At 37.8% G+C, this 26,472-nt stretch overlaps 1 protein-coding gene across 2 annotated transcripts in view; it reads left to right on the top strand.

The window, feature by feature from the left end:
- MICU1 (mitochondrial calcium uptake 1) overlaps window positions 1-26,472 on the top strand; it is a 230,222-nt gene that overhangs the window by 46,522 nt on the left and 157,228 nt on the right. For both annotated transcript variants that reach the window (XM_029245049.1, XM_029245050.1), the window contains one exon: window positions 6,798-6,960. In XM_029245049.1, coding sequence (XP_029100882.1) covers window positions 6,798-6,960 — 163 coding nt within the window. The remainder of the gene's footprint in view (window positions 1-6,797; window positions 6,961-26,472) is intronic.

Raw genomic sequence — 26,472 nt, 5'->3', positions numbered from 1 at the left:
TAATTATTTTAATACCTTTTCCTTTTACCTTTCATATTAGAGTTAGAAGTGATTTACCCACTACTATTAAAAATTAGAGCATTCTGAATATATTTACCTTTACCAGTGAGTTTTATATCTTGACATGTTTTCCTGTTAATAATTATTACATTTTTGTTTCTGCTTGAGGAATTAATTAGCTCTTTAACATTTCTTATAAGATTGGTCTAGTGCTGATGCAGCTCCCTCAGCTTTTGCTTATCTGGAAAAGTCTTTATTTCTTTTTCAATGCTGAATCACAACTTTGCCAGGTAGAGTTTTCATGGTTGTCAGTTTTCTTCTTTCAGCACTTTGATTATATCATCCCCTTCCCTTCTGGCTGCAAAGTTTCTGCTGAAAAAATTTGCTGATAGTATTATGGGAGGTTCCTTTGAATATAATAAGTTGCTTTTCTCTTGCTTTTATGATTCTCTCCTTGCCTTTAACTTTGACAGTGTGTGTTTTTTTTGGATTCATCTTGTTTAGAACTCTATAGGCTTCCTGGATCTGGATGTCTGTTTCTTTCCCCAGATTAGGGACGTTTTCATCATTATTTCATTGAATAAGTTTTCTGCCCCCTTTTTCTTTTTTTGTAATTTTTATTTTTAATTCATTTTTTTATTGAAGTATAGTTGAATTACAATGTTATGTTAATTACTGCTGTATAGCAAAGTGACTCATTTATGCATATATATATACATTCTTTTTCAAATTCTTTTCCATTATGGTTTATCACAGGATATTGAATATAGTTCCCTGTGCTACATAGTAGGGCCTTGTGGTTTATCCATTCTATATATACCAGTTTGCATCTGCTAATCCCCAATTCCCAATCCAACTCGCTCCCACTCTGCCCCCTTCTTCTTGTTCTTTCTACTTCTACGACCCCTTTAATGTGTATTTTGGTTCACTTGACGGTATTCCATATGTCCCTTAATATATCTTTATTCTCTTTCATTCTCTATTCTTTTGGCTCCTCTGTATGAGTTCCACTGTTTGTCTCTGAGTTCACTTATTCTTTCTTCTGTGTGACCTAGTCTGCTGTTGAACCCTTCTATTGAATTATTCAGTTCATTTATTGCATTCTTTAGTTCTGTGATTTTTGTTTGGTACATTTCTATCTCTGTGGGGGTTTTTTGTTTGTTTTTTAATAAAGTTATTTATTTATTTATTTATTTATTTATTTATTCATTTATTATTTTTGGCTGCATTGGGTCTTTGTTGCTGCATGTGGGCTTTCTCTAGTTGCGGTGAGTGGGAGCTACTCTTCGTTGTGGTGCACGGGCTTCTCACTGTCATGGCTTCTCTTGTTGCGGAGCATGGGCTCTAGGCGCTCAGGCTTCAATAGTTGTGGCACACGTGCTCAGTAGTTGTGGCTTGCAGGCTCAGTAGTTGTGGTGCATGGGCTTAGTTGCTCCGTGGTATGTGGGATCTGCATGGACCGGGGATCGAACCTGTGTCCCCTGCATTGGCAGGCAGATTCTTAACCACTGTACCACCAAGGAAGTCCCTGTCTCTGTGTTTTAATTCTTTTTTTGTTCATGCATTGTTCTTCTGACCTTGGTGAGCATCCTTTTATAAGTGTTATTTTGAACTCTAGATCATGGAAATCACTTACCTTTGTTTCATTAAGGTCTGTTTCTGGAGTTTTAACTTGTTCTTTTTGGGGAACATATTTGTCTGTTTCCTTATTTTCCTAGACTTTCTGTGTTGGTTTCTAGTCCTTAGCTGAAACAGCCATCTCTCCCTGTCTTGGCAGAATGGTCTCATGTAGGAGATGAACCTTGCCAATCAGCCTGGCCCAAGCTCTTGATTGTCTCTAAAACCTTTTTGATTGTCCAAGTTGCCTTCTTTGTTTTTGGTGCCTCCCTGTAGTTGAGAGTGTGCCAAGACTTGTCAGTGTCCCAAAGCAAAGGATCACAGTCAGCACTTAGATGCATGTTGATTGGAAGCTGGCTTTTCAGGAAACATCTGGGAAACTAACTAGTTAAGCCCTTTCCAGGGAGAAACTGGGAGATGGGGGTTTTTGTCTGCTTTCCCTGAGCTTGGCCCAAGTGTATAGCCATAGGGTTATGCTCCTGCACCCATTATAATCTGCTTCTTTTTTTGCTACAGTCCTGTGGGACTCAGGAATGCAAGCCCTGTTGACTTGCAGAGCCAGGTGATTCAGGGAATTATACCTCAGATGACAGCTAATAATGCTGAGGTGCAGACATGTGTATAAGCTCCTTCCAAGGAGATCCTAGCAATTTGGAGTAGGCTAGATGGAGAAGTTGGATGAGGCATCCACTCTCTTCCCCAGACCCCATGGAGGATGTCAGCCAGCCCTTAGATGTGTGCTAAATTAGAAGCCTGACCTTCCGGCAGCAGCTTTTAATATATGCAAATAGACCTTTTTCAAGGGAAGACTGGGAGGTAGGTGTTTTTTGCCTTCTTCCTCTGCACTGATCCCTGGGACAACAGATACTCTGAGTTCTCCAGAGCCTGTTAAAAACTGTTTCTTTGTTTTCTGTAGTCTTGTGGGTCTCATGGATGCAAGTCCCATTGGCTTTCATAGTAGTTGTTTTGGGGGCCCATCCTTCAAGTGGGAGTCTTACAAGTTGGGGTGCTAGATGCGGCTTCCAAACCCTTTACTGCTCAGAGAGAAGCTGGAGGTTGAGAGTTCTCTCCCATTTGTATGGCACTGTGCTAGAGGTGGGATTTATGGCAAGAGTGTGTCTCAGTCTTTCCTACCAGTTTTGATGTTGGTACTTTCTCGTTAACCCAATGTATAGGCATTGTTCAGCTAGTTTCTGGATTTCTTTCAGAGAGAAATACTCCATGTATAGCTGTACATTTGGTGCATCCATGGGAGATGGGGAGTTCAGGAGCTTCTGATGTCGCTATTTTGGATTTGGAACGGCATCTTCATATTAAGAAGCCAAATTATTTGGTTCAGTACAATTGTAAATACTTTTAAATTGATTGATAGGTGAACATGAATAATAAAAGACATAAAATATGCTCTATATACCAAACAAAATCCTTAGGAACTTAGGTGGCTAGAAAACCCAAGTAAGTTTACTTATTACACACATAGCAGAACAAATGAAAAACAGAAGGAAAGTAACATTTATTGAGCATTTTCTGTCTTCCAGGCATAGTATATGTACATACATATGCACACATGTAAATGTGTGTATGTTTGTGCATATATGTGTGTATATACACACATATACATGCATGCATACATACTTACATATATACTTAATGCTTGAAGCAACTGAGTAACTTGTCTAAAGTAGTATAACTGGTTACTTATAATAGAAGGAATCAAATATAAGTCTGTGTAACTCTAAAACCCTTGCTCTTTCCATTGCATTCTTCTAACATAACATGTTTTGGTTACAAAATTTTGCTCATGGTGTACCCTAGGTCAGTTAACATCATGCCATTTCAGATTTCTAAAGGTGACCCTGAGCCCTGTTTTTTTACTTTACCTTTTTTAATGGATATTACTAGTTTTCTAGTTTTCCACTGAATAGAAGTGATGTTAGCCACTTCTAGACCTGGCACACAATATCTCCCACAAGGTTTTTCAATGCCCTTTCTCCCTTTCTTGCAGGCTGGAATGGCCCTGAGTAGAATTGACCTTGGAAGCCACATGTTGGCTGCTTTCATCTTGACGTTGGTTCTTTACTTTTTTTCCAGGGGTTGTAGTTGTCAGGACTGTGAACTGTAGAGCTGAGAGGGACCTATTTCTCCCAGGCACAAATTTTGGGGATGGATTGGGGGTTCTTTTATCCAAGTTGGTCTGGGCCCTTTCCAGGATCTTCTGAGCTTTACAAGAGGCTCCAGAAACAGAGGCTGCATCTCAGTGCTGACTTCCCTTCACATGAGTCCCCTAAGCCATCAGGGGAAACTGATGAAAAATGGGGGTTGGGAGAGGCTCCATCCAAGCAGACTCAGAGTGGGGGTAGATCAGGACCCTTGTCTCTGGAGCTACAGCTGTGGGTAGGAGCAAGGGTCTTGGATGCAGCAAAATGCCCAGGGCACATAGTGTGAGCCCAGCTGGGTTGCGCGGCATTAGGGTAGGGTCACTAGGCACAGGGTGGGGGTGTAGGGAGGGGCTTTTGGCTGGCTGGCTGAAGGCATGGATCTGGGAAGTGCCAGCCATCTGGCCTATCCACCCAGCCTATCCACCCTGCCATTTCTCAGAGTAGTTGGTTGCAGCTTCTATTTGGCTACACTTGTGCCTTTCATATAGGAAATATAATGCTGAATTTTGATACAAGTAAGTCTGGCTGTTTTAGTGAAGACAGCTGTCTTAACATCATGAAACTCAAGAATGTTTTAAGTAGATGATTGAATGTAACTATTATAATTTCCTTAGTAAATCTTTTCACCAGGTTAAACGTTCCAAAATTCTTCAACAGTTTTCTATATATCTTAGCTTCCAAGCCTTTGTTATCTTGGATGCTGTATTTTAAACCCTTTATTTAATAGTTGTTAGTGTTCCTTTAACATGACTACTTAAAAGGAGGCAGCTCCATATCAAATTGTGTGATATGGTCTTTAAGATACATTGCTAAGTGAAAAAAAGCAAGAATATACTATACAGTATGTCTATACTAAACTCTACCAGTGCAGGAATGGAGAAGGTCTATCTCCTCAACCTATTATTTCAAACTAAAACTAATTAATAATATTCAGCAGCATATTTTTTTGGTAACAATCAAGGATCTGATTTTCAGTCTGTGAATCATTGACTTTTAAGTTGTTATTTTTCTGTCTTTATCTTATATGTGATTGAGTTTTTAGTGTACAAAGCCATCTTTGGCAGCAGCTGTAGCCCATACCCTAAATACTGTAAACTGATTGTATTTTGTTCTGCAGCTGGTATGATCCAGCAGATAGTTGTAGTTAAATATAAAATGCCTTTGATTTAAGACTCGTAGCTAAGTCTTAAGGCTGCTAAGGGGTTGAAAGGCTGCTAAGGGAGGGATCCCCAACCCAAGGGCCACGGACTGGTACTAGTCGGTGGCCTGTTAGGAACTGGGCCTCACAGCAAGAGGTGAGCAGCAGGTGAGTGAGTGAAGCTTCATCTGCCACTCCTTGCTGTTTGCATTACCGTCTGAACCATCCCCCCCCCATTGCTCTCATTACCGCCTGAACCATCCCCCCCCCAAGCTTTTTGTGTCTTCCACAAAAGCGGTCCCTCGTGCCGACTGCTGTGCCATGGAACTGCTTAGTGTGTTTGCCACATGCCAAATCTATTGAAAAATTTTTGGAAATAAGTATTCAGACTTTAATGCAAATTAGCATTAGAAAGGTTCCTGTCATGTATAGTTACAAATTAGCATTCCTTTCTTAGTGGTTGAAAGCATATCTCTTAGTAGAATTGAGACCATTTTTAAGCAGCTGCTTAAAGATGGTCACCTCAAAGTGACCATCTAGCCAGAAATGACAGTTACACTAATAGCTGCGTTAATAAGTTAAATTAAAACATTAATAATGTTTTTTTAAATATAGTGAATTGCTTTATAGACATTGAATTCACTAGATTTTTATTTTATTTATTTTATTTTTTCATGAATTTTTAGATCGTATTGCCTTGACACATTTTCTAACCAGTTATTTATAAGATACTATTTAATGTTGGTTAACTCCACATATAAAATTCAGGTATGAGAGACATCTTTTCACCAAAGTACTGTGTAGGCTGTAGAAGAATATTATGCAGAAGATGCAGTATTTTGTATGTTTCGTGTACAGAATGGGGGCTTGGGTGCTGGATAAGGAAACAGGCTTTTATATTAACATTATAATCTTTTAATTAAATGTATGCCATGTATAATTTTGTTCCTATTCAAATATTTGCTTGTGTTCTTCCCGAGTCTACTCTTTTCTAAATATTCTATATTTAAATGTTCTCTGGAAGTCTACATTTTTAAATTAATTAATTAATTTGGTCGTGCTGCATCTTAGTTGCAGCAGGCAGCCTCCTTAGTTGCAGCTCACTGGCTCCTTAGTTGCAGCAGGTGGGCTCCTTAGTTGCGGCAGGTGGGCTCCTTAGTTGCAGCTTGCCCGCTCCTTAATTGTGGCACACGGACTCCTTAGTTGTGGCACGTGAACTCTTAGCTGCGGCATGCATGTGGGATCTAGTTCCCTGACCAGGGATCGAACCTGCGCCCCCTGCATTGGGATCACAGTCTTATCCATTGCGCCACCAGGGAAGTCCCTGGAAGTCTAATTTTTTAATCAAAAGTAAAAGTCTTATTGCTTGAGACCTGTTAATAATTGAGTTTCCATGATATGTAATTTTATTTTTTTGTGCTATTGTGTAATGTACTTTCTGTTTGAAGGACTGTTAGCTATTCAGACCTGTGAAGTCCCACGTCTGTTTTGTTTTTGAATTCAAGAAATTGCATGGAAGTAAAAACTGTAAAATCAGTCCCTTTTTAAAAACTTGGTAGGTGTTTAAAAAATGATAGGCTCCCATATATATGGTATTATACTCTTTTACTGAGACCTTTTGAATTCTTTTATGACATTTTTCAATTTTGCTAGCTTTCAATGATTTAAGAATTAGAAAATATTCAAAATTCTGAAAACTTATACAAGCATTGCCTCAACTGGAGTATGAATCGTATATCACAAGTTTTTGAGATGCAAGTAATTTCTAATATAAAAAATCCAGTTAGAGAAAAAAATGATATAAAATTGCCCCCCCAAATAAGAGACTATACATGAAAATGAGATGCTTAATACAGTAACACTCTCTGAATTTCCAATTTTAGGTGATGGAATATGAGAATAGGATTCGCGCATATTCCACACCAGACAAAATCTTCCGATATTTTGCTACCTTGAAAGTAATCAGTGAGCATGGTGAATCTGAAGTGTTTATGACACCACAAGATTTTGTGCGATCCATAACACCCAATGAAAAACAACCAGAACGTAAGTTGCTGAAGTGAAAAATAAGATTGTGATATTTGTTTCTTGATATGCTTCTTTGTTTCTCTATGTATTGCCTAAACTGTATAAGTCCATGTAATAATTATATTCACTGTGTAGCTACTGAATATTAGGCATTATGCTAGGCTTTAGGAGTAGAGAAGAGGAGCGTATAATCTCAAGCGCTAAGGAGATTATACACCTCTGACTGAGAGTCATTGCTTGTAATTAGACTGTTCCTGAAGGCAATGGATTACATATGTGACTGCTGTCAAGTTACTCTTTGGTGGGATAGACAGAGACAGTAACAGGTAATTTCAGGAATGTGGTGATTTGTTAAAGAACAGGTGCTATGGCAGTATAAAGAAGGGACACTTAGTCTGGAAGTTTAGAGAATGGTTCTAGAGAATATATCTAAGTTTGAATAAAAGTTAGACAAACAAAGAATAGAGGAAAGGATGTCTCATTTAGAGGAAATGGCCGAACAAACAAGTTGTGAGGAAAGAAAATAAAGGGCTTAATATTATAAGTTAAAGGTAATTACTTACAAATGTATATGGGAGACATGGTGGAAAAAATGACAGAGTAGGGAGCTTCAAGAATCAATTCTTTCACTGAAGCAATCATTATGCTGCCCAAAATGGATGGAATCAACTTTTTTTGGATCACTGGAATCTAATAAAAAAGTTATAGCAACCAGGGTACTGCTTAATGAAGAAAGAAGCTGTTAAATTTTGGAAAGAAAGTGTTGTGGCCTTTTGCTTACCTGCCTACCATGCCCTGTTTCCCAGCTTAGCAGCAGCCATGAGGATGGCAGCCTCCATTCCTAGTTTGGCTTACTAGTGATGGGGAGATCGCTGGGAGGCAATATAGACTATTTCTCCAAAAATGTGGTTGTGCATTTTGACTCATCTGGTAGTTTCCTGAGCTACCAGCACAAAGGCTTGCCTTTTGTTTCACCCACCTCAAGCTAAAGTACCTTTCCAGGTGTCATCTACTGAAAAAATTTAAAAGCATATACCACCTGTAGCCATTGGGCCAAGAGAGGGCAGATGGGACCAGCAGCAGACAGACTGAAAAGCCTCTGAAGGAGGAGGCTGAGGATAAAGACATTTCAGGGAATAAGAGCTTTGAAGGGCTACTGCCTGGGGAATCCAGAGTGATGCTCAGGCCAGACACATACTTGGAAAAGACTTGAGTGGGCTTGTATAGTTGTGCTCCATGCAAGAAGGAGGTGAAAGTTAAGGTGGAGTTGTAGGAGAATCTAGCTAAACATCAAAAGAAGGCCCTAGCTCAGAGCCAATCTACAAACACTAGGAGAGCTGGGTTCTGTTTTGTTTTGTTTTTTCATTCTTTTTGCCTCCAACATTTAAGGAAATCTCTGAGGTCACTTGATGGCTACTTAGATAATAGAGCAGAAACTTCAATGATGACACGTAATGAGGAATATAATCTTTGCAAAAATAGTTTGGAAAAATCGCTAAACAAAGTGATGACTGTGGTCCTCAGCAGGTTACCATGTCAAACTCTGGGAAGAAGGGAGAATATTTCCAGAATTACCACATAGCAATATTCAAAGTGTCTAATTTTCAGTTTAAAAAATTGCATGGCATATCAACAATAATCAGGAATGTATGACCCATTAATAGGAAAAAAAAAGAAAGAAATTGACAGAAACCATTCCTGAGGAAACCCAGGCGTTGCACTTACTAGACAAAGACTTTACATCAACTATCTTAAATATGTTCATAGAGCTAAAGGAAACCATAGACAAAGAACTGTAGGAAATAGGGAGTATTATGTATTAATAAATAGAGAATACCCATAAAGAAATAGAAACTGTCAAAAAGAATCGAGTAGAAATTATTGAGCTGAAAAGTAAAGTAGATAAAATGAAAAATTTACTGAAAGAGTTCAACACAGATTTGAGCAGAAAGATAAAAGGACCAGAAACTTGGAGATAGGTCAATTGATGTCCAGTCTGAGGAGCAGAGCAAGAAGAATGAATAAAAATGAATAGAGCCTAAGATACTTGTGGGACAATATCAAGTGTACCAACATATGCATATTAGGAGTCCCAGAAGGAGAAATGAAGACATTTCTAGATAATCAGAAGTGGAGGAAGTTTGTTGCTAGTAGACATTCCCTGTAAGAAATGCTAAATGAAATCCTTTAGGCTGAAATGAAAGTATACTGGATAGTAACCAAAGTCATACAAAGAAAAATTTTAAATGATAAAGACCAGTAAAGGTAACTACATAGGGAGATATCAGTATTGTTTTATTTTTGGTTTTTAACAATCTTTTTTTTCCTGTATGGTTTAAAAGACAAATTTGTAAAACAACAATTTAAATATGTTAATGTTGATTCAAACTAGATTATTTTCAATTTAAGATGTTAATTGTACTCCTCAGGTTAACCACTAAGAAAATAACTAAAAAATATACAGAAAAGGAATTGAGGAGGGAATAGAAATAGTACACTAGAAAAAAATCAATCAAACACAAAAGAAGGCAAGATTGGAGGAATCGAGGGACAAAAAAAGATATGACATATAGAAAACAGATAACAAGATAGAAGAAGCAAGTGCTTTCTTATCCTTAATCACTTTAAATATAAAAGTATACTCACCAGTTAAAAGACAGAGATTGACAGGAGAAGAAAATATGATCTAATTGTATATTGTCTACAGGAAACTCACTTTAGATCCAAGACACAAATAGGTTGAAAATGAAAGCGTACAAATAGGTTGGAAATGAAGGGTACAAATAGTAACCACAAGAGAGTTGAAGTGACTATACTTATATCAGACAAAATAGACTTTAAGTAAGAAATTGTTGCAAGAGACAAAGAAGGACATTGTGTATTGATAAAAGGGTCAGTTCATTAAGTAGTTATAACAATGCTAAATATATATACCCACCAAATGAAAGACCCCAAAATATGTGAAAGGCTGACAGAATTGAAGGGAGAAATAGTTCTACAGTAATGGTTGGAGACTTCATAACCCTTTTTCAGCAATGAACAGAACATTTAGACAGAAGGTTTTTAAAGAAATAGAAGACTTAACACTGTAAACCAACTAAACCTAATAGACATGCATAGAACACTCTACTCGAGCATTAGAATACATTTCTTCTCAAGCACACATCAAATATTTTCCGGAATAGACAGATAGACCATATGTTAGGCTACAAAACAAATCTTAATAAATTTTAAAAGATTAAAATCATACAAAATATCTTTTCTGATCACAACAGAATGAAACTATCCATCAATAACAGAAGGAAAAATAGAAAATTTATGAATATGTGAAAATAAAACAATACATTCTTAAACAACCAATGGCTCAAAAGAAGAAATCACAAGAGAAATTAAAAAATACTTTGAGATGAATGAAAAACAGAACTTAACAAAACTGATGTGATGCTGCAAAAGCAGTGGTCAGAGGGAAACTTATAGCTGTAAACACCTACATTTAAAAAGAATAGGGCTTCCCTGGTGGCGCAGTGGTTAAGAATCCACCTGCCAATGCAGGGGACATGGGTTCGAACCCTGGTCCGGGAAGATCCCACATGCCACGGAGCAACTAAGCCCATGTGCCACAACTACTGAGCCTGCGCTCTAGAGCCCGCGAGCCACAACTACTGAGCCCCCATGCCACAACTACTGAAGCCTACACGCCTAGAGCCTGTACTCCACAATGAGAGAAGACACTGCAATGAGAAGCCCGCGCACCGCAACGAAGACCCAACACAGCCAAAAATAAATAAATAAAATAATAAATTAAAAAGTAAATAAAATAAAAAGAAGAAAGTTCTCAAATCACTTTCCTAACTTTACACCTTATGGAACTTAAAAAAGAAAAGAGCAAACAAAACCTGAAGATAGCTGAAATAAGGAAATAATGAAAGTTAATGCAGAGATAAATGAAACGGAGAATAGAAAACAATAGAATCAATGAAACAGAAAGTTGGTTCTCTGAAAAGGTCAACAAAATTGAGAAACATTTAGGTAGACTGACTAAGAAAAAAAGAGAAAAGAAGCCAATAACTAAAGTCAGAAATGAAAGTGGGGACATTACTACCTACTTTACAGAAATAAAAAGGATTATAAGAGAACACTGTGAACAATTATATTCCAACAAATTGGATTACCTAGATGAAACAAATTCCTAGTAATACGCAAACTGCCAGAAGTGAAAAAGAACTCTAACAACTTAACAAGAAATTAACAAATGGGCAAAGGACTTGAATAAACATTTCTCCAAATAAGATATACAAATAGCCAGTAAGCAGATGAAAAGATACTTAATGTCATTAGTCATGAGAGAAATCCAAATCGAAACCAGGATATACCATCTCACAGGTTGGCTCTAATTTAAAAGCAAACAAGTGTTGGTAAAGATGTGGAGAAATTGAAGCCCTCATATGTTGCTGGTGAGAATGTAAAATGGTGCAACCACTATGAAAAACAGTTTCTCAGAAATGTAAGTAAAAAGTTACCATATGACCCAACAATTGCGCTACTAGTATAAACCCAAAAGAATTGAAACAGGTATTCAAACAGGTATTCAAACAAGTCCTTGTATATGAATGTTCATAGTAGCACTATTCACAATACCCAAAAAGTAGAAACATCCTAAATGTCCTTTTACAGATGAATGGATAAACAAATTGTGATACATACGTACAGTGGAATATTATTCAAATGTGGATGAACCCTGAACCAGGCACAAAAGGCCACATATCATATGATTTCTTTTTTTTTTCATTTTTATTTTATATTGGTATATGATTTCATTTGTATGAAATATCTAGATAAATCCATAGAGACAGAAAGCACGTTGTTGGTTGCCAGCAGCTGGGTTGGGGGAATGAGGACTGACTGCTTAATGGATACAAGGTGGGTTTTTTTGTTTTTATTTTTGTTTTAGAGTGATGAAAATATTTTGGAACTAGGTAGAGGTGGTAGTTATGCAACACTATGAGTGTACTAAATGCCACTGAACTGGACACTTTAAAATGGTTATTTTATGTTATTTGAATTTCACCTCAATTTAAAAAGGGAATAAAGAATATATAGTCAGTTCTCATTATTTGCAAATTTTGTATTTGCAAATCTGCATGCTCACTAAAACTTACTTGTAACCCCATAATCAGTACTTAATGGTACTTTTGCAGTCATCTGTGGTTATGTGCAGTGCAGCAAAAAGCTTGAGTCACCCCGTGTACATGTTCCCAGCTGAGGTCAAACAAAGTAATGCTCTGCCTTTTTGTTTCAGCTTTCATATGTGTCCTTTGCTTTGTTTATTTAGTGCCATGTTTTTAGAATTTTTGTGCTTTATCTTGGTGATTGCTGTCCCTCTTCCCCCTGCTCCATGTAGTGTCGATGTGCTGTCTAGTGTTCTTAAACATAAGAAGGCTATAATGTGCCTTAAGGAGAAAATATGTGTGTGAGATAAACTTTCTTCAGGCTTAAGTTGGCCGTGAGTTCATTGTTAATTAATCAAGGATATGTATAGAGAAAGAATGAATCAAATATATATATAGATATATCAAATATGTATGGAAGGAGGGGAGAGGAAAAAAGGTGTCTCTAAAAAAAAACACATAAAATAAGGTTATGTATTGATTGGTTTAAAAAAAAACTTGTGACCAGAGGATCATAGGAACCTAACCCTGTATTTCCCCTAGGAGTAATAGGTCAGTATTCACTGATTCTTTGTTCATGGCAACTTTATAGAACATAACTCTCACAATTAGTGAGAATCAATCATATATGTTACAGTAGTAGGCTATGAAAAAGAAACTATGCATTATAAGGAAGGCATCCTAAAGGGGGTGGCATTTGAGATGGGTTTCGAAAAGTGAATAATAATAGTTATTATTATATTATGATATTATATTATTATATTATTATTATTGTATACACGAGCGGGCAGAGGCATCACTCAGAGTGAGTAAATTGTGTGGTCAGAAATACAGACATGTGAAATAACAATGTGAGCTTGGGGAACCAGAAACAGTTATGGTGTTTTCTAACCAAGGAATTTATAATGTTTTGCCCATGTTTATTTTTATTTATTTAATATAAATTTATTTATCTTTGGCTGTGTTGGGTCTTCGTTTCTGTGCGAGGGCTTTCTCTAGTTGTGGCAAGCGGGGGCCACTCTTCATCACGGTGCGCGGGCCTCTCACTGTCGCGGCCTCTCTTGCTGCGGAGCACAGGCTCCAGATGCGCAGGCTCAGTAGTTGTGGCTCACGGGCCCAGTTGCTCCGCGGCATGTGGGATCTTCCCAGACCAGGGCTCGAACCCGTGTCCCCTGCATTGGCAGGCAGATTCTCAACCACTGCTCCACCAGGGAAGCCCCTGCCCATGTTTATTAACATTCATATATCTCTAGGAAAAATGAAATCTTCAAAGGTGCAGGAAATTTGCCGTATATTTAAATTTTTTTCTTAGGGAAATTTTCAAACATAGAAAGTACAGAGAGTAGTATAATGAACCCATATGTACCTGTCACTTAGATTCAACAGCTATGAACACGTGGCCAATCTTATTTCGTCTATAACCTTTCTACTTCCTCTCCTCACCCCAGATTGTTTTAAAGCCAATTTAAAGCAATTTTAAAGACACCTCTGTATGTGTCTCCAAAAGATAAGTACTTTAAAAAAAAAAAAAAACAGTAGTACCAGTAATAACAATAATTTTAAAATATTACAGTAATTTCTTAATAGCAAATATCTAGGCATCGTTCAAATTTCCCTGTCTAAAATATATTGTTTACGGTTGATTTATTCAAATCAACCTCCAAAAATGGCCACACGCTATATTTGATATCTCTTCAGTCTTTCTTTATGGGTTTTTCTCTCTCTCTTTTTCTTCTTGCCATTTTTTCCTTGCCATTAAGCAAGACCAGTTTTATGCCTTGTTTCACATCTCTCACCCCACCTTTTACCTTTTGCTTAGATTGTTGCTGCAGCATTTATCAGGATAGAGATACAGCCTAACAGGAAAGACCCTCAGCTACACTATGTGTCTCTTGTTTCTGCTATAGAGCATCTCTGCTGCTATAGCATGGGTCCCCTTCGGGAGCTTGCTCAACCGTGTTGGCATGTGCACACATACAGAGGTATAAAGGACTTTACTCTTTGTTGAGACTTGGTGCATAAATACTCTCCTTTCCACTGTCTTGGATGGTCAATTCTGAGGATACAACTACATGGTTTCTTGGGTGGACTAAGGGGTATTGAGCTTTAGTTTTCTACAACAGTAATCAGCTCAATGACACACCCTTGAACTGGCTTTCCTTCCTTTCCTGTTTCACTTTTCCTGGTCCTCCTGCACTGGCTCTCTACTTCTGAAACTCAAACTGTACATCATTTATTTGTGAAAGAATGTAAGTCATTTATATTCTAGAATTTCCCACATTTTGGATTTTACTGATTGTATCTCCATGGTGTTATTTAATATGTTCCTCTATACTTTGTATTTCCGCCATGTAGAAAATATGTAGAAAGCAGCTGAAAGAGAATATACCAAAATGTTAACTCTCTGAATGTTGAAATTTTGAGGAATTATTTTATTCTTCTTTGACTATTCCTTGTTCCTTTATTTTCTAATAAACTTCACATGCATTCATTCAACAAGTATTGATCAATTAGCTCTGCTATGGGTTAGACACTATTTTATGTGCAGGGCATGCAGGAATGAATAAAACAGACAAAAATTTCTTCCTTTATAGAGTATACAATCTTTTATAATCAGAAAGAAGGTATATAAAGTTTCCATTAATTGCACTGAATTTTAGATTTTGAGCCTTTTGAATTAGATTTAGCACCTTGTTTTGTGACATGTGGAAGGAAAGATTAAAGAAGACTTGTGTGTAAGACAGAAAAAAGGATTGCAAGATATATTCCTGGGTTTTATGATGGTAAAATATTTTGTACTTGTCAAATTATTTCTAAAACCAGATGAAATCTAATATGTAACAGTAACTTTAAATAAAACTGTACTTTGCTTCCAGTGTGACAGTGAAAATGAAGCAACACTTTAGGTAGTTTACTAAAGATTATCTGGACATTTAAGGAAGTTTTTTTTTTCCCCCTGTGGAAATCATTATATACTCTAATTGCTTACACACGTTTTGGCATTTAACTGTGTAATTTTGTTTTTTTAATTATTGAAAGACCTGTCACATGGACAGAATAGTTACTAAATGTCTAATATACCAAGCACATTTCTGGTTTTCATAAAAAGCCAGAATAATGAATGATTGCTTTTCTTTTAAGATAATAATCATGAGGGGAAATTGTAGTATATTAAAATGAGATTTAATGGAAAATTTGGCTTCATTTTTGTTTGCTCATGAACACAGATTTCCACAAATGTTGATGTAGCAGAAGTAAAAATATGTATTATTCCAATGTGGGTTGAAATAAAGAAAAGAGTGAGGCTGTAATTCAAATTGTAATTTGATTTTCTATCATCAGATGGCTGGACTCTAGCCAGTAGCTCATATTTCAACTTTGTTTTGTCATGTCTTTCACACATACCGTATCCCAGGATACCTAACAGATCTAAACTTGTAAATTTTAGTTTTAGAACAGTTCAAAAATAATCACAAAGCCCTAAAATTAAGCAGTTTTTAAATGAGTGGAGTGCTGATGGATTTCAGTAACAAGCTGATTAAGAATAATTTTGTACTGAATATCAAGAGAATTTAGAGTAGCCATAGGTAAGTAAGAAGGACATTAAAAGGAAAAAATATATATAGTGTATGACTGGAATATATCTCATCTCCCTTTCTGTGCAATCTTAGTATCATCAAAGCCTCTGGATATAGTGGATAAGGCAGTTGCTTCAAGCTCTGGGTCGTGCTGCTTGTAGTAACCAGTTTTGCATAGCTAGCCAATGACTTGGAGAATCAGCAGCATGGGGAGAGTTTTTAAAGTACTGTATAGAAAAACTTAAGCTTTCGTCAGAGCAAAGCATACTTGAGCTTTCGTCAGAGCAAAGAGGATCTCTGTTTCCTTTCCACCATATCCCACTGGCTGACCTATTCATATTGATCTGATTTTGTCTCATGGAAGACGAAAAGTATGTGAAAAGGGGAAACACAGATCATACTGTGATTTACTTGTCCTGGACTCCATATTCTCTCTAGGATGAGTCATGCCCTTAGTGATACTCTTACTAGAGCACTTTTAGTTTGAGACACATAATTTTACACTCGATTATATACAGTGGTTTTGGTTCAAGGTGGTGTTGTAGGAGGATCCTGAACTCACCTCCTCCCATAGACACACCAAATCTACAACTCCTACACATCAGGCAAATGAGAAAAAACCCACACCGAAACAGAAGAGGCTGAGACACAATTTCACCATAAACTCTACCCCTGTTACAGTAACCAGTGGTCAGGAGAGAACTCATAGACCTGAGCTTCTACCTGAGGAGCGGGAGGTTTGAACCTCAATCTGGCGTGCCAGCTTTTGAGACCTACACCTGAGAGATGAGCCCCCAGGGCATCTAGGTTTGAAAGCCAAAGAGACTTGCATCTACAAGACCCACAAGGCTATAGTGAACTGGGCAGCATAGAGTGCTCATGCCCGGCTGCCCCACAGGGCCCAGTGCAAAGGCAGCTTAGTGAAAAGTGCCCAGTCTTTCTGTGAAAGAGACCTATTTGCTTATCTTAAAGCATTGGCCTGAGGGGCAGACATCTAATTTAACACATATCTAGGGGCCTACTGAAATATTCTCCAAAGACAGGCTGGTGGGCTCTGTAACAAACAGAGAAACCATTCTTAACTGGCTACCACCATCAGGGCACAGCACAGAGACAGCAGACTGCAACATACCTCCAGTGTTTCTGTGAAAGAGGCCCATTTGCTTGCCTTGAGCCTTTGGCCTAAGGGGCAGGCTTCTGGTTTAAAACACATCTGAATGCCTGCTGGAATACTCTCCAAAGACTGCAGAGGCCAGTGGGAGCCATCTTTGCGTATCTTTCTGCCTTGCTTGAGGTCACTGGTATCTCCCAGAAGGGAATTTGTGTACATGTCTGGCATACTGACTTTTGCAGCTGGCACCCAGGACACATCCCTTGATCACTTGGCTCTGGTGGCCACTGGGGCTTACGTTCTCGGGTCCCGTAGGACTGTAACAAATGGAGAAACAATTCTTAACTGGTTATCCCATTCCCAGGGCACAGCACAGATAACCAGCATTAAATATACCCCAGTTGTTCTGTAAAAGAGGCTTATTAACTTATCTTAATAGCTGTGGCCTGAGGGGCAGGCTTCTAATTAAACACATATCTATGGTCTGACTACAGTCCTCTCCAGAGACTGGGGAGGCCAGTGAGCATCATTTTTGTGCCCTCCCTCTGCGCTGACCCAGGTTGCTGGTATCTATGAAAAAGGAGCTTGTGTACATGTCTGGCTCCCCAGCTTTTGTGGCTGCCACCCAGAGGACACATCCCTTGATAGCTTGGCTCTGGTGACCAGTGGGGCTTGTGTTCATGGATTCCATAGGTGGTAGCAAACAAAGTAACAGTTCTTAACTGGCTATCACCCCAGGGCTCAGTGTAGAGGAATCAAACAAACACTCATCTCCCAGCCTTCTCCTGAAAGAAGTTTATTTGCATACTTTAAAAACTGCTGCCTGAGGGTCTGGCTTCCAGTCAGCCTGAATCTAGGTGCTGACTGAGATCCTCCCCTTTGGGACCCTGATGGCTCTTGGCACTGCTGGGAGCCTCTAAGAGCAAAGTAGGAGCCTCAACTACTGGGAGCCTCCAAGAATAAAGTAGGCTACTTGGACAATCACAGAGGCTTGAAGGACAACCAAGAAATAGGGCAGGGTTGAATGATAAGGTTCAGCTTCCCCACGAGGCCACTCCTTCAAGACTGGGAGAGGTGGCTGTTTTATCTAATGCCTAGAAACCAGCTCAGTTACAAAAAGTGAAGAAATAGAGGAATATGTTCCGAACAAAAGAACAAGATAAAACCTCAAAAAAAGACCTTAATAAAATTGAAATAAGTGACTTACTTGATAAAGAGTTCAAAATAACGGTTATAAAAATGCTTAGCAAGCTCACAGGAACAATGCATGAATAAAGTGAGAATTTCAACAGAGAGATAGAAAATACATGAAAGTACCAAATAGAAGCCACAGAATGGAAAAACAATAGCAACTGAAAAATACAGTAGAGAGGTTCAATAGCAGACTAGATGAAGTGAAAGAAAGGATCAGTGAACTTGAGGACAGTGGAACTTATCCAGTCAGAGGAGCAAAAAGAAAAAAAGAAAAAGAGTGAAGATAGCTTAAGGGACTTATGAGAAAACATCAACAGACCAACAGTCACATTATGGGGGTTCCAGAAGGATAAAAGAGAAAGGGGTAGAAAACTTACTTGAAGAAATAATGTCTGAAAACTCCCCGAACCTGGGGAAGGAAACAGACGTCCAGATCCAGGAGCCCAGGAAATTCTAAAAAAGATGAACCCAAAGAGACCCACACCAAGACACATAATTAAAGTGTTAAAAGTTAAAGGCAAGGAGAGACTCCTTGCAAGCAAGAAGAGACAAACAACTTGTTACATACAAGGGAACCCCTATAAGACTATCAGCAGATTTTTCAGCAGAAACTTTGTAAGCCAGAGGGAGTGGCATGGTATGTTCAAAGTACTGAAAGAAAAAAATGCCAGCCAAGAATACTTTACCCAGCAAAGTTGCCCTTCAGAATTGAAGGAGAGAGAGTTTTCCAGACAAGCAAAAGCTAAAGGAATTTTTTATCACTAGACTGGCCTTACAAGAAATGTGAAAGGGACTTCTTTAAGCTGAAATGAAAGGGCACTATTAAGTAACAAGAAACACATGAAAGTATATACAATGAATGTATTTTTGAAACAATTTTGTTCTAATGTTTTTGCCCCAACAAGGTAAGTTCCTTCCATACAAGAACCTTGTCTTCTACTTTTATTTTATTAAAAAAACTTTTTTATTGGAGTAAAATTACTTTACAATGTTGTGTTACTTTCTGCTGTACAATGACATGAATCACCTATATGTATACCTATATCCCCTCCCTCTTGGACCTCCCTCCAACCACCCCGCCATCCCACCCATCTAGGTTGTCACAGAGCGCTGAGCTGCACTCCCTGTGCTATACAGCAGGTTCCCACTAGCTGTGTGTTTTACACATGGTAGTGTATTTATGTCAAACCTAATCTCCCAATTCGTCCCACCCTCCCCTTCCCCCACTGTGTCTACATGTCCGTTCTGTACGTCTGCGTCTCTATTCCTGCCCTACAAATAGGTTCATCTATACCATTTTATTCCACATATATATGTTAATACACGATATTTGTTTTTCTCTTTCTGGCTTACTTCAATCTGTATGACAGACTCTAGGTCCATCCACATCTCTACAGATGACCCAATTTTGTTCCTTTTTATGGCTGAGTAGTATTCCATTGTATATATGTACCACATCTTCTTTATCCACTCATCTATCGTTGGACATTTAGGTGGTTTCTGTGACTTGGCTATTGTAAATAGTGCTGCAGTGAACATTGGGGTGCATGTATCCTTTATTTTAATTTCCTGCAGTGATGCTGAGTATAGAGCAGGTGTTGGTCAGCTACAGTGAACTTCCCTGTTTCTGCATGGCCCATGAGCAGAGAATATTTTTTACATTAAAAAAAATAAATCACATGAGGAATATTTTGTGCTGCTTGAAAATTACATGAAACTCAAATTTCAGTGTCCATAAAAAGAGTTTTATTGGAGCTCATTCATTATGTATTGTCCATGGCAGCTTTTGTACTATGATAGCAGAGTTGAGGAGTTCCAATAGAGACTATAAGTGGCCCACAAAGCCTAAAATATTTATTATCTGGCCTTTTACAGAAAAATATTTGCTGACTTCTTGTGGAATAATAAGAAACAAGGGTTTCTTATAGTAAGAAATAAGGGTCTCTGCCCCTGGTTCCTGATACCACTGTCCTTAATTTGGTGTTTATCATTCTTATTTATTTATTTATTTTTATATTTGGCTGCATTGGGTCTTCGTTGATCCGTGCAGGCTTTCTCTAGTTGCAGTGAGCGGGCGCTACTTTTCATTGTGGTGCTCAGGCTTCTCTTGTTGCGGAGCACGGGCTCCAGTAGTTGTGGCACGGGGGCTTCTCTAGTTGTGGCTTGTGGGCTCTAGAGCGCAGGCTCAGTAGCTGTGGTGCACAGGCTTACTTGCTCCCTGGCATGTGGGATCTTCCTGGACTTGAACCCATGTCCCCTGCATTGGCAGGTGGATTCTTAACCACTGTGCCACCAGGGAAGTCCCTGGTGTTTATCATTCTTGATGAAGACTATAATATTCACGTATATCCATTGTCCTTCCCCAGGGAATGATTGTATTCATCTCCTAGCATTGAGTTTGGACCTAACCATGTGATTTCCTCTGACCAATGAAATGTGAGCAGAAACTATATACACTATGTTCAAGCAAGAGCTTTAATAGTCAGTTTGTGATTTGCTGTGTTCTCTTTTACCTCTGCTATGTTCCAAATAGAGGTTGCTGCCCTGTCAGCCTGGATCCCAGATTCAATACCATGTGAAGCAGAGCTGTAGCCAGTATGATAGATAGGTAGCATGAGCACTATATAAAACCTTCCTTGTTGTAAGCCACTGAGATTTTAAAGTTGTTACTGTAGCATAACTTAGCCTTTTCAAGCTGCTACGTTTCCCATGCTTTTTTTATATGTTAAATATTATGTTTATATGTGTGTGTTTGTTGACACAGGTAGCTGTTGTTCTCTTATTTTCACTGCTATATAGTTGTGTATATCAGTTGTTTAAATTTGTATAAATATGCCAGTATTTAATTTACCCATGTCCATGTAGATGAACACTTCCAATTTTGTCAGTCAGCTATTGCTGTGTAACAAACAGCCATATAAAATGTCAGTGGCATAAAACACAAGCATTTATTTACCTCATGCATCTGCAGGTCACAAAGGGTGTGCTCTGTTGATCTCAGCTGGCCTTGCTTAGATAGGCTAGGGGCTGGCTAAGCTGGTCTAGGTCATCTCTGCTTGATGGTTTTGTCAGATTTGTTAGTTTGTTCTATATGTTTCTCATCTTTTTTAAACCAAAGGGCTATCTGGGATATTATCCTCTCATACTGTTGGCAGAGGTGCAAGAAAGCAAGCCAATGTCAGAAGTCCATTTTAAGGATTGAGTCATGTCATAATTGCCAGTATCCCATTGGCCAAAGCAAATTACATGGCTAAGCCCAAAGTTAAGGGATTTTCCACAGAGGTCAAGGAGGAGGAAGTGAAGATTTGAGAACAAAAATCTAATATGCCAGTGTTTTTTCTGTTGTAAACCATGCTGAAGTGAACATTTTTCTGTATGTCTCCTGGTGCATATTTACAAAAAGTTATTTTCAACATGTATACCTGGAAGTTGGACTTGCTGGCCTGTAGGATACCCTCCTCAAATTTGCTAAACATTGCCAAATTGATTCCCAGAGTGGATAAAATAATTTATATTTTCTCCAGGAATGTATGAGTTTCCTCCTTTGCATTCCTGCCAAGACATGGTATTATCAGACTTAAATTTTTAGCAATCTGATGGAAATTATTGTATCTGGTTTTGTTTTGCATTTCATTAGTAACTAGTAAGGCTTATCTCCAAATGTTTATTGGCTGTTCACATTGCCATGTGTATGAATTGCCTATTTATCTTCTCTACTCACTTTTCTATTTGATTTCTTTTTTTTTTTTTTTTTTTTTGCGGTACGCGGGCCTCTCACTGTTGTGGCCTCTCCCGTTGTGGAGCACAGGCTCCGGACGCGCAGGCTCAGCGGCCATGGCTCGCGGGCCCAGCCCCTCTGCAGCATGTGGGATCTTCCCGGACCGGGGCACGAACCCACGTCCCCTGCATCGGCAGGCGGACTCTCAACCACTGTGCCACCAGGGAAGCCCTGATTTCTTTTTGATTAGTGAAAGTATTATGTGTGTTCTCTATTGGAGTCTGCCATATAGCAGATATTTATTCCTAGTCTGTGGCCCATCTTTTTATTTTGTTTCTGATAATTTTTAATATACAGAAGCTGTCAATATTCTCAAACATACCATTCTTCTCCTTGGTTGTTTGTACTGTCTCTTTCTTTTTACTGATTTATTAAGGTATAATTAACATAGAATATCAGCATTATTTAAAGTGTTTGATGAGTTTTGATATACTAATCTCATGTATATGCTAGTGAAACCATAAGCACAATCAATATAATGAACGTATTCATCACCCTCTAGAATGTTTTCATACCCATTTGTAATCCTGCCTTCCCACTTTTTCCCAGGCAAGTCCCAGGCAGCCCATCTTTCTGTCTTCCATATCCTTACTGATTATCTGTTTCCTTTCTCTGTCAATTATTGAGAGAAGGATGTCGATCTCTGACTTTATTTGTGGATTTGTCTATTTATCTTTTCCATTGTATCAGTTTTTGCTTCAAATATTTTGAAACTCTTATTAGGTGAATACACACTTAGGATTATTCTAGCTTCATGGTGAATTGACCCTCTTATCATTATATAATAGACCCTCTTTATTCTTGCTAATATATATATATATTTTGCTCTAAAGTCCACATAGTCTGATATTTATGTAGCCACTCAGTCTTTCTTTTGATTCATTTTTCATGATATATCTTTTTCCATCGTGTTACTTGTAACCATACCTATATCATTGTATTTAAAATGGGTTTCTTATGGACAACATATAGTTGGATCATGTTTTTTATCCAATATGACAGTTTCTACCTTTTATTAATTAATGTGTTTAGATGATTTATATTTAATGTAACTGTTGATATGTTTAAATTTAGGTCTACCTAAATTTAACAAATTTTATTATTTGTTTTCCCTTTTTTATGTTCCTCTTTTACCCCTTTCCTGCCTTCTTTTCAGATTATTTGAAGATTTTTTAATATTTCATTTTAATTGATTTTGGCAGGGGGTTTGACGATACTTCTTTGTGTATCTTTAATTTAATGGTTGCTATTGGGATTATAATATACATAGTTAACTTTTCACAGTTTGCTGAGAATTTATAATTTTACCACTTCAAGTGGAATATAGATATCTAACCACTATAAAGATTTCTCCCCAGTTTATGGTGTAGTGTCATATGTATTACATCTACATATGTTGAAAACTCTGCCAGACATTGTTTTAAGTTTTTATTTCAACCATCAAACTAGTCTGTTATATATATATCTAGATATTAGCTACTTCTGTTGCTCTTTATTTATTCCTTAAGTTCCATACTTTCTTCTGGTATCATTTTCTTCTGCCTTGAAGGATAGAACATCTATTAGAGCAGTTCTGATGGTGATGAATCCTCTACGTTTTCCTTCATCTGAGAACATTTTTATTTTGTCTTCATACTTTTTTTTTTTTTTTTTTGCGGTACGTGGGCCTCTCACTGTTGTGGCCTCTCCTGGACACGGAGGCTCAGCGGCCATGGCTTACGGGCCCAGCCGCTCCGCGGCATGTGGGATCTTCCCGGACCGGGGCATGAACCCGTGTCCCCTGCATCGGCAGGCAGACTCTCAACCACTGCGCCACCAGGGAAGCCCTTTGTCTTCATTCTTGAAGAATATTTTCACTAAATAAAGAATTCTGGGTTGAAGTTCTTTTCTTTCAGCACTTTAAACTGGCTGCTTCAAAGATTTTTTTCTTTGTCTTTGGTTTTCAGCAGTTCGATTAAAAAAAAAATTATCTCATACCTGATGAACTTGAACTGTACTTTTGCTGACTTACATAAGCTGAAAATATAATTATTTTAATAAAATTTTAGGATATTCTTTGGGTACAATTTTTAGGATAAATTCTAGTATTAAACTGAAAAAATGAATCTCTAAATTTTTGAGAGATAACTGGGACTTCTTAAGTAAAATTGTATAGAGCTTCCATTTACCTAAGCTCTAATTTATAGATATCAAAATGACATATTTGATTGTTTCACTTTGTCTTTTGGCAAAATGAGTAGCTATCATCTTTAAAATAAGCCTCCTTTTAGATATTCACTCTGAAGCTTAAACTGAGACTATTCTTATAGTATTTCTGCATGTTTACATTATTTTTGTCATGGATTCAAAAAGACAGGCAACTGCCGCCATTTAAAAAGATTGTTAGACTTAAAATCAGAAACAATCGTTTAATCCTTTTGAGCGTCAGCTTTCTCATTAATGAAAAGGGGGAGATAGTGTTAGCATTAAATGACTGTGAGAGTTCTTTGAAGAGAAGTCTGAGATTCATAGAAAGCACCCAAGGGAAAACGGCATAACATCCAGTGTTTCTAAGCTGGGACCCAAAGAATGAGGGTGGAGAAATGGAAGGATAGTCATTTGATTATATTTTCAAACTACACATGCTGTGTTTTTTCCTTTCTTTCTCCATACTCTCCCTCCCCCAATAATTGGGCCTATTAGAATCTCAAGAGGAGTAGCGAGTAAGGATAGCATGAATTCTTTAATCCATCCACACTTTCCACACTCCATCCCCAACCATGTTAAGAATTGATCTAATCCAACCACCTGCTTCATTTGACAGGTAAAGAAATCTAAATATAATAAGATGAAATAATCATTTCTTCCAACTTGAAATTATGAATCTCTTGGCCTACTTTATGTCTGTATTTGCTTCTATTTATTTATTTAGGCTGCTCTGGGTCTTCCTTGTGGCATGCGGGCTCTAGAGTACACGAGCTCAGTAGTTGCAGCGCACAGGCTTAGTTGCAGTATGTGGTATCTTAGTTCCCCAACCAAGAATCGAACCTTGGCCTCCTGCATTGGGTGCATGGAGTCTTAACCACTGAACCACCAGGGAAGTCCCTGTATTTGCTTTTAAATGAAGGAATTCTCACTACATGCCAGGCTGTCCTTACATGCCCCTCCTTTATTTGGCAGATGCACATGGTAAAATATTTTCCAAACTATAGTGAAGAGCACTTAATGAAAAACACAGATCTGTTCCAATTTCTCCACCCTCCCAGTTATGTCACAGAAGCAATCACTTTAATATTTTTTAACTTTTGAGTTCTTTTGGATATTACGATAATAACTTGTAATGTAGCTAGTCTGAACTGAGATGTGCTATAATTGTAAAATAGACACCAGATTTTGAAAACTTAGTGTAAAAAGTAATGTGAAATATCTCAGTAAGTTTTATATTGATTACATGTTGAAATGATGCTATTTTGGATATATTCATTTAAATAAAGTATATTATTAAAATTAATTTTACCTGTTTCTATTTGCTTTCTTTTTAACATTTTTATTAGAGTATAATTGCTTTACAATCATGTGTCAGTTTCTGCTTTAGTGAATCAGTTATACATTCTATTTGCTTTCTTAAAGGTGGCTGTTAGAATTTTTTTTTTAAATATATTTATTTACTTTTATTTATTTATTTTTGGCTGTGTTAGGTCTTCATTGCTGAGCGTGGGCTTTCTCTAGTTGTGCCGAGCGGGGGCTACTCTTCGTTGCAGTGAACGGGCTTCTCATTGTGGTGGCTTCTCTCATTGTGGAGCATGGGCTCTAGGCGCGTGGGCTTCAGTAGTTGTGACACGTGGGCTCAGTAGTTGTGGCCTCACAGGCTCTAGAGCGCAGGCTCAGTAGTTGTGGCGCACAGACTTCGTTGCTCCGTAGCATGTGGGATCATCCCGGACCAGGGATCAAACCCGTGTCCCCTGCATTGGCAGGCAGATTCTCAACAACTGTGCCACCAGGGAAGCCCCTAGAAAATTTTTAATTATACATGTGGCTTACATTTATCACTCACATTATATTTCTGTTGGACAGTGTTGCTCTAATTAGTAAGCATATATTTCCCTTAGTTGATGTACCAGGTTTTACTCATGAGATATCTGATCCTAGACTAATTCTCATTCCTTTTTAAAGGACTAGGAAGGTTTTTTTCTGGGAATTCTGAGGATTTTCTTTTTCTTGGTATTCTAAAATTTTACAAGCGTACAACTGGATTACAAGTAGGTTTTGTTCATTTTGCTTAAATAAGTTCTTTTAATTTGTGTCACTCTTCAGCTCTGAGAAATTTTCTGGTAATACTTTTTGGATTATTTCTTACCTATTTCTGAATGAGAAAAGGTCTTGTTATAAGATCTTGTATTGAGTCTCTTTTTCTCTATAATTCTCTCTTCTGTTTTCTGTTTTCCATCTTGTTGTCTTTTTGGCAGTGGTCCTGAGATAACCTTTTCCTAATCTTTTGACAGTATATTAAGAAATAGGGGGGAGATAGGCAATCATAGTTTTAATTGTCTACAACTCTTTCTTGTTTTCTGTTCTCTTATCATAGAAGCATGTTCTACCTTTATGACTGGTATCTTTTTGAGTATCTGTGAGGTTACAAATTAGATTTGTTTTTAAATTTTCCTTTTTACTGACTTATCTCTTTCTTTTTCAGTCAGTGGTTCATTTTGTTCAGGGCAGGCT

The sequence above is a fragment of the Monodon monoceros genome, unplaced genomic scaffold (genome assembly GCF_005190385.1).
Source record: "Monodon monoceros isolate NGI ecotype Baffin Bay Population unplaced genomic scaffold, NGI_Narwhal_1 Super_Scaffold_4, whole genome shotgun sequence".
NCBI classification, from domain to species: Eukaryota; Metazoa; Chordata; class Mammalia; order Artiodactyla; family Monodontidae; genus Monodon; species Monodon monoceros.
Note: the sequence above shows the minus strand (reverse complement) of the source record. Positions and strands in the feature narration are given on the sequence as shown.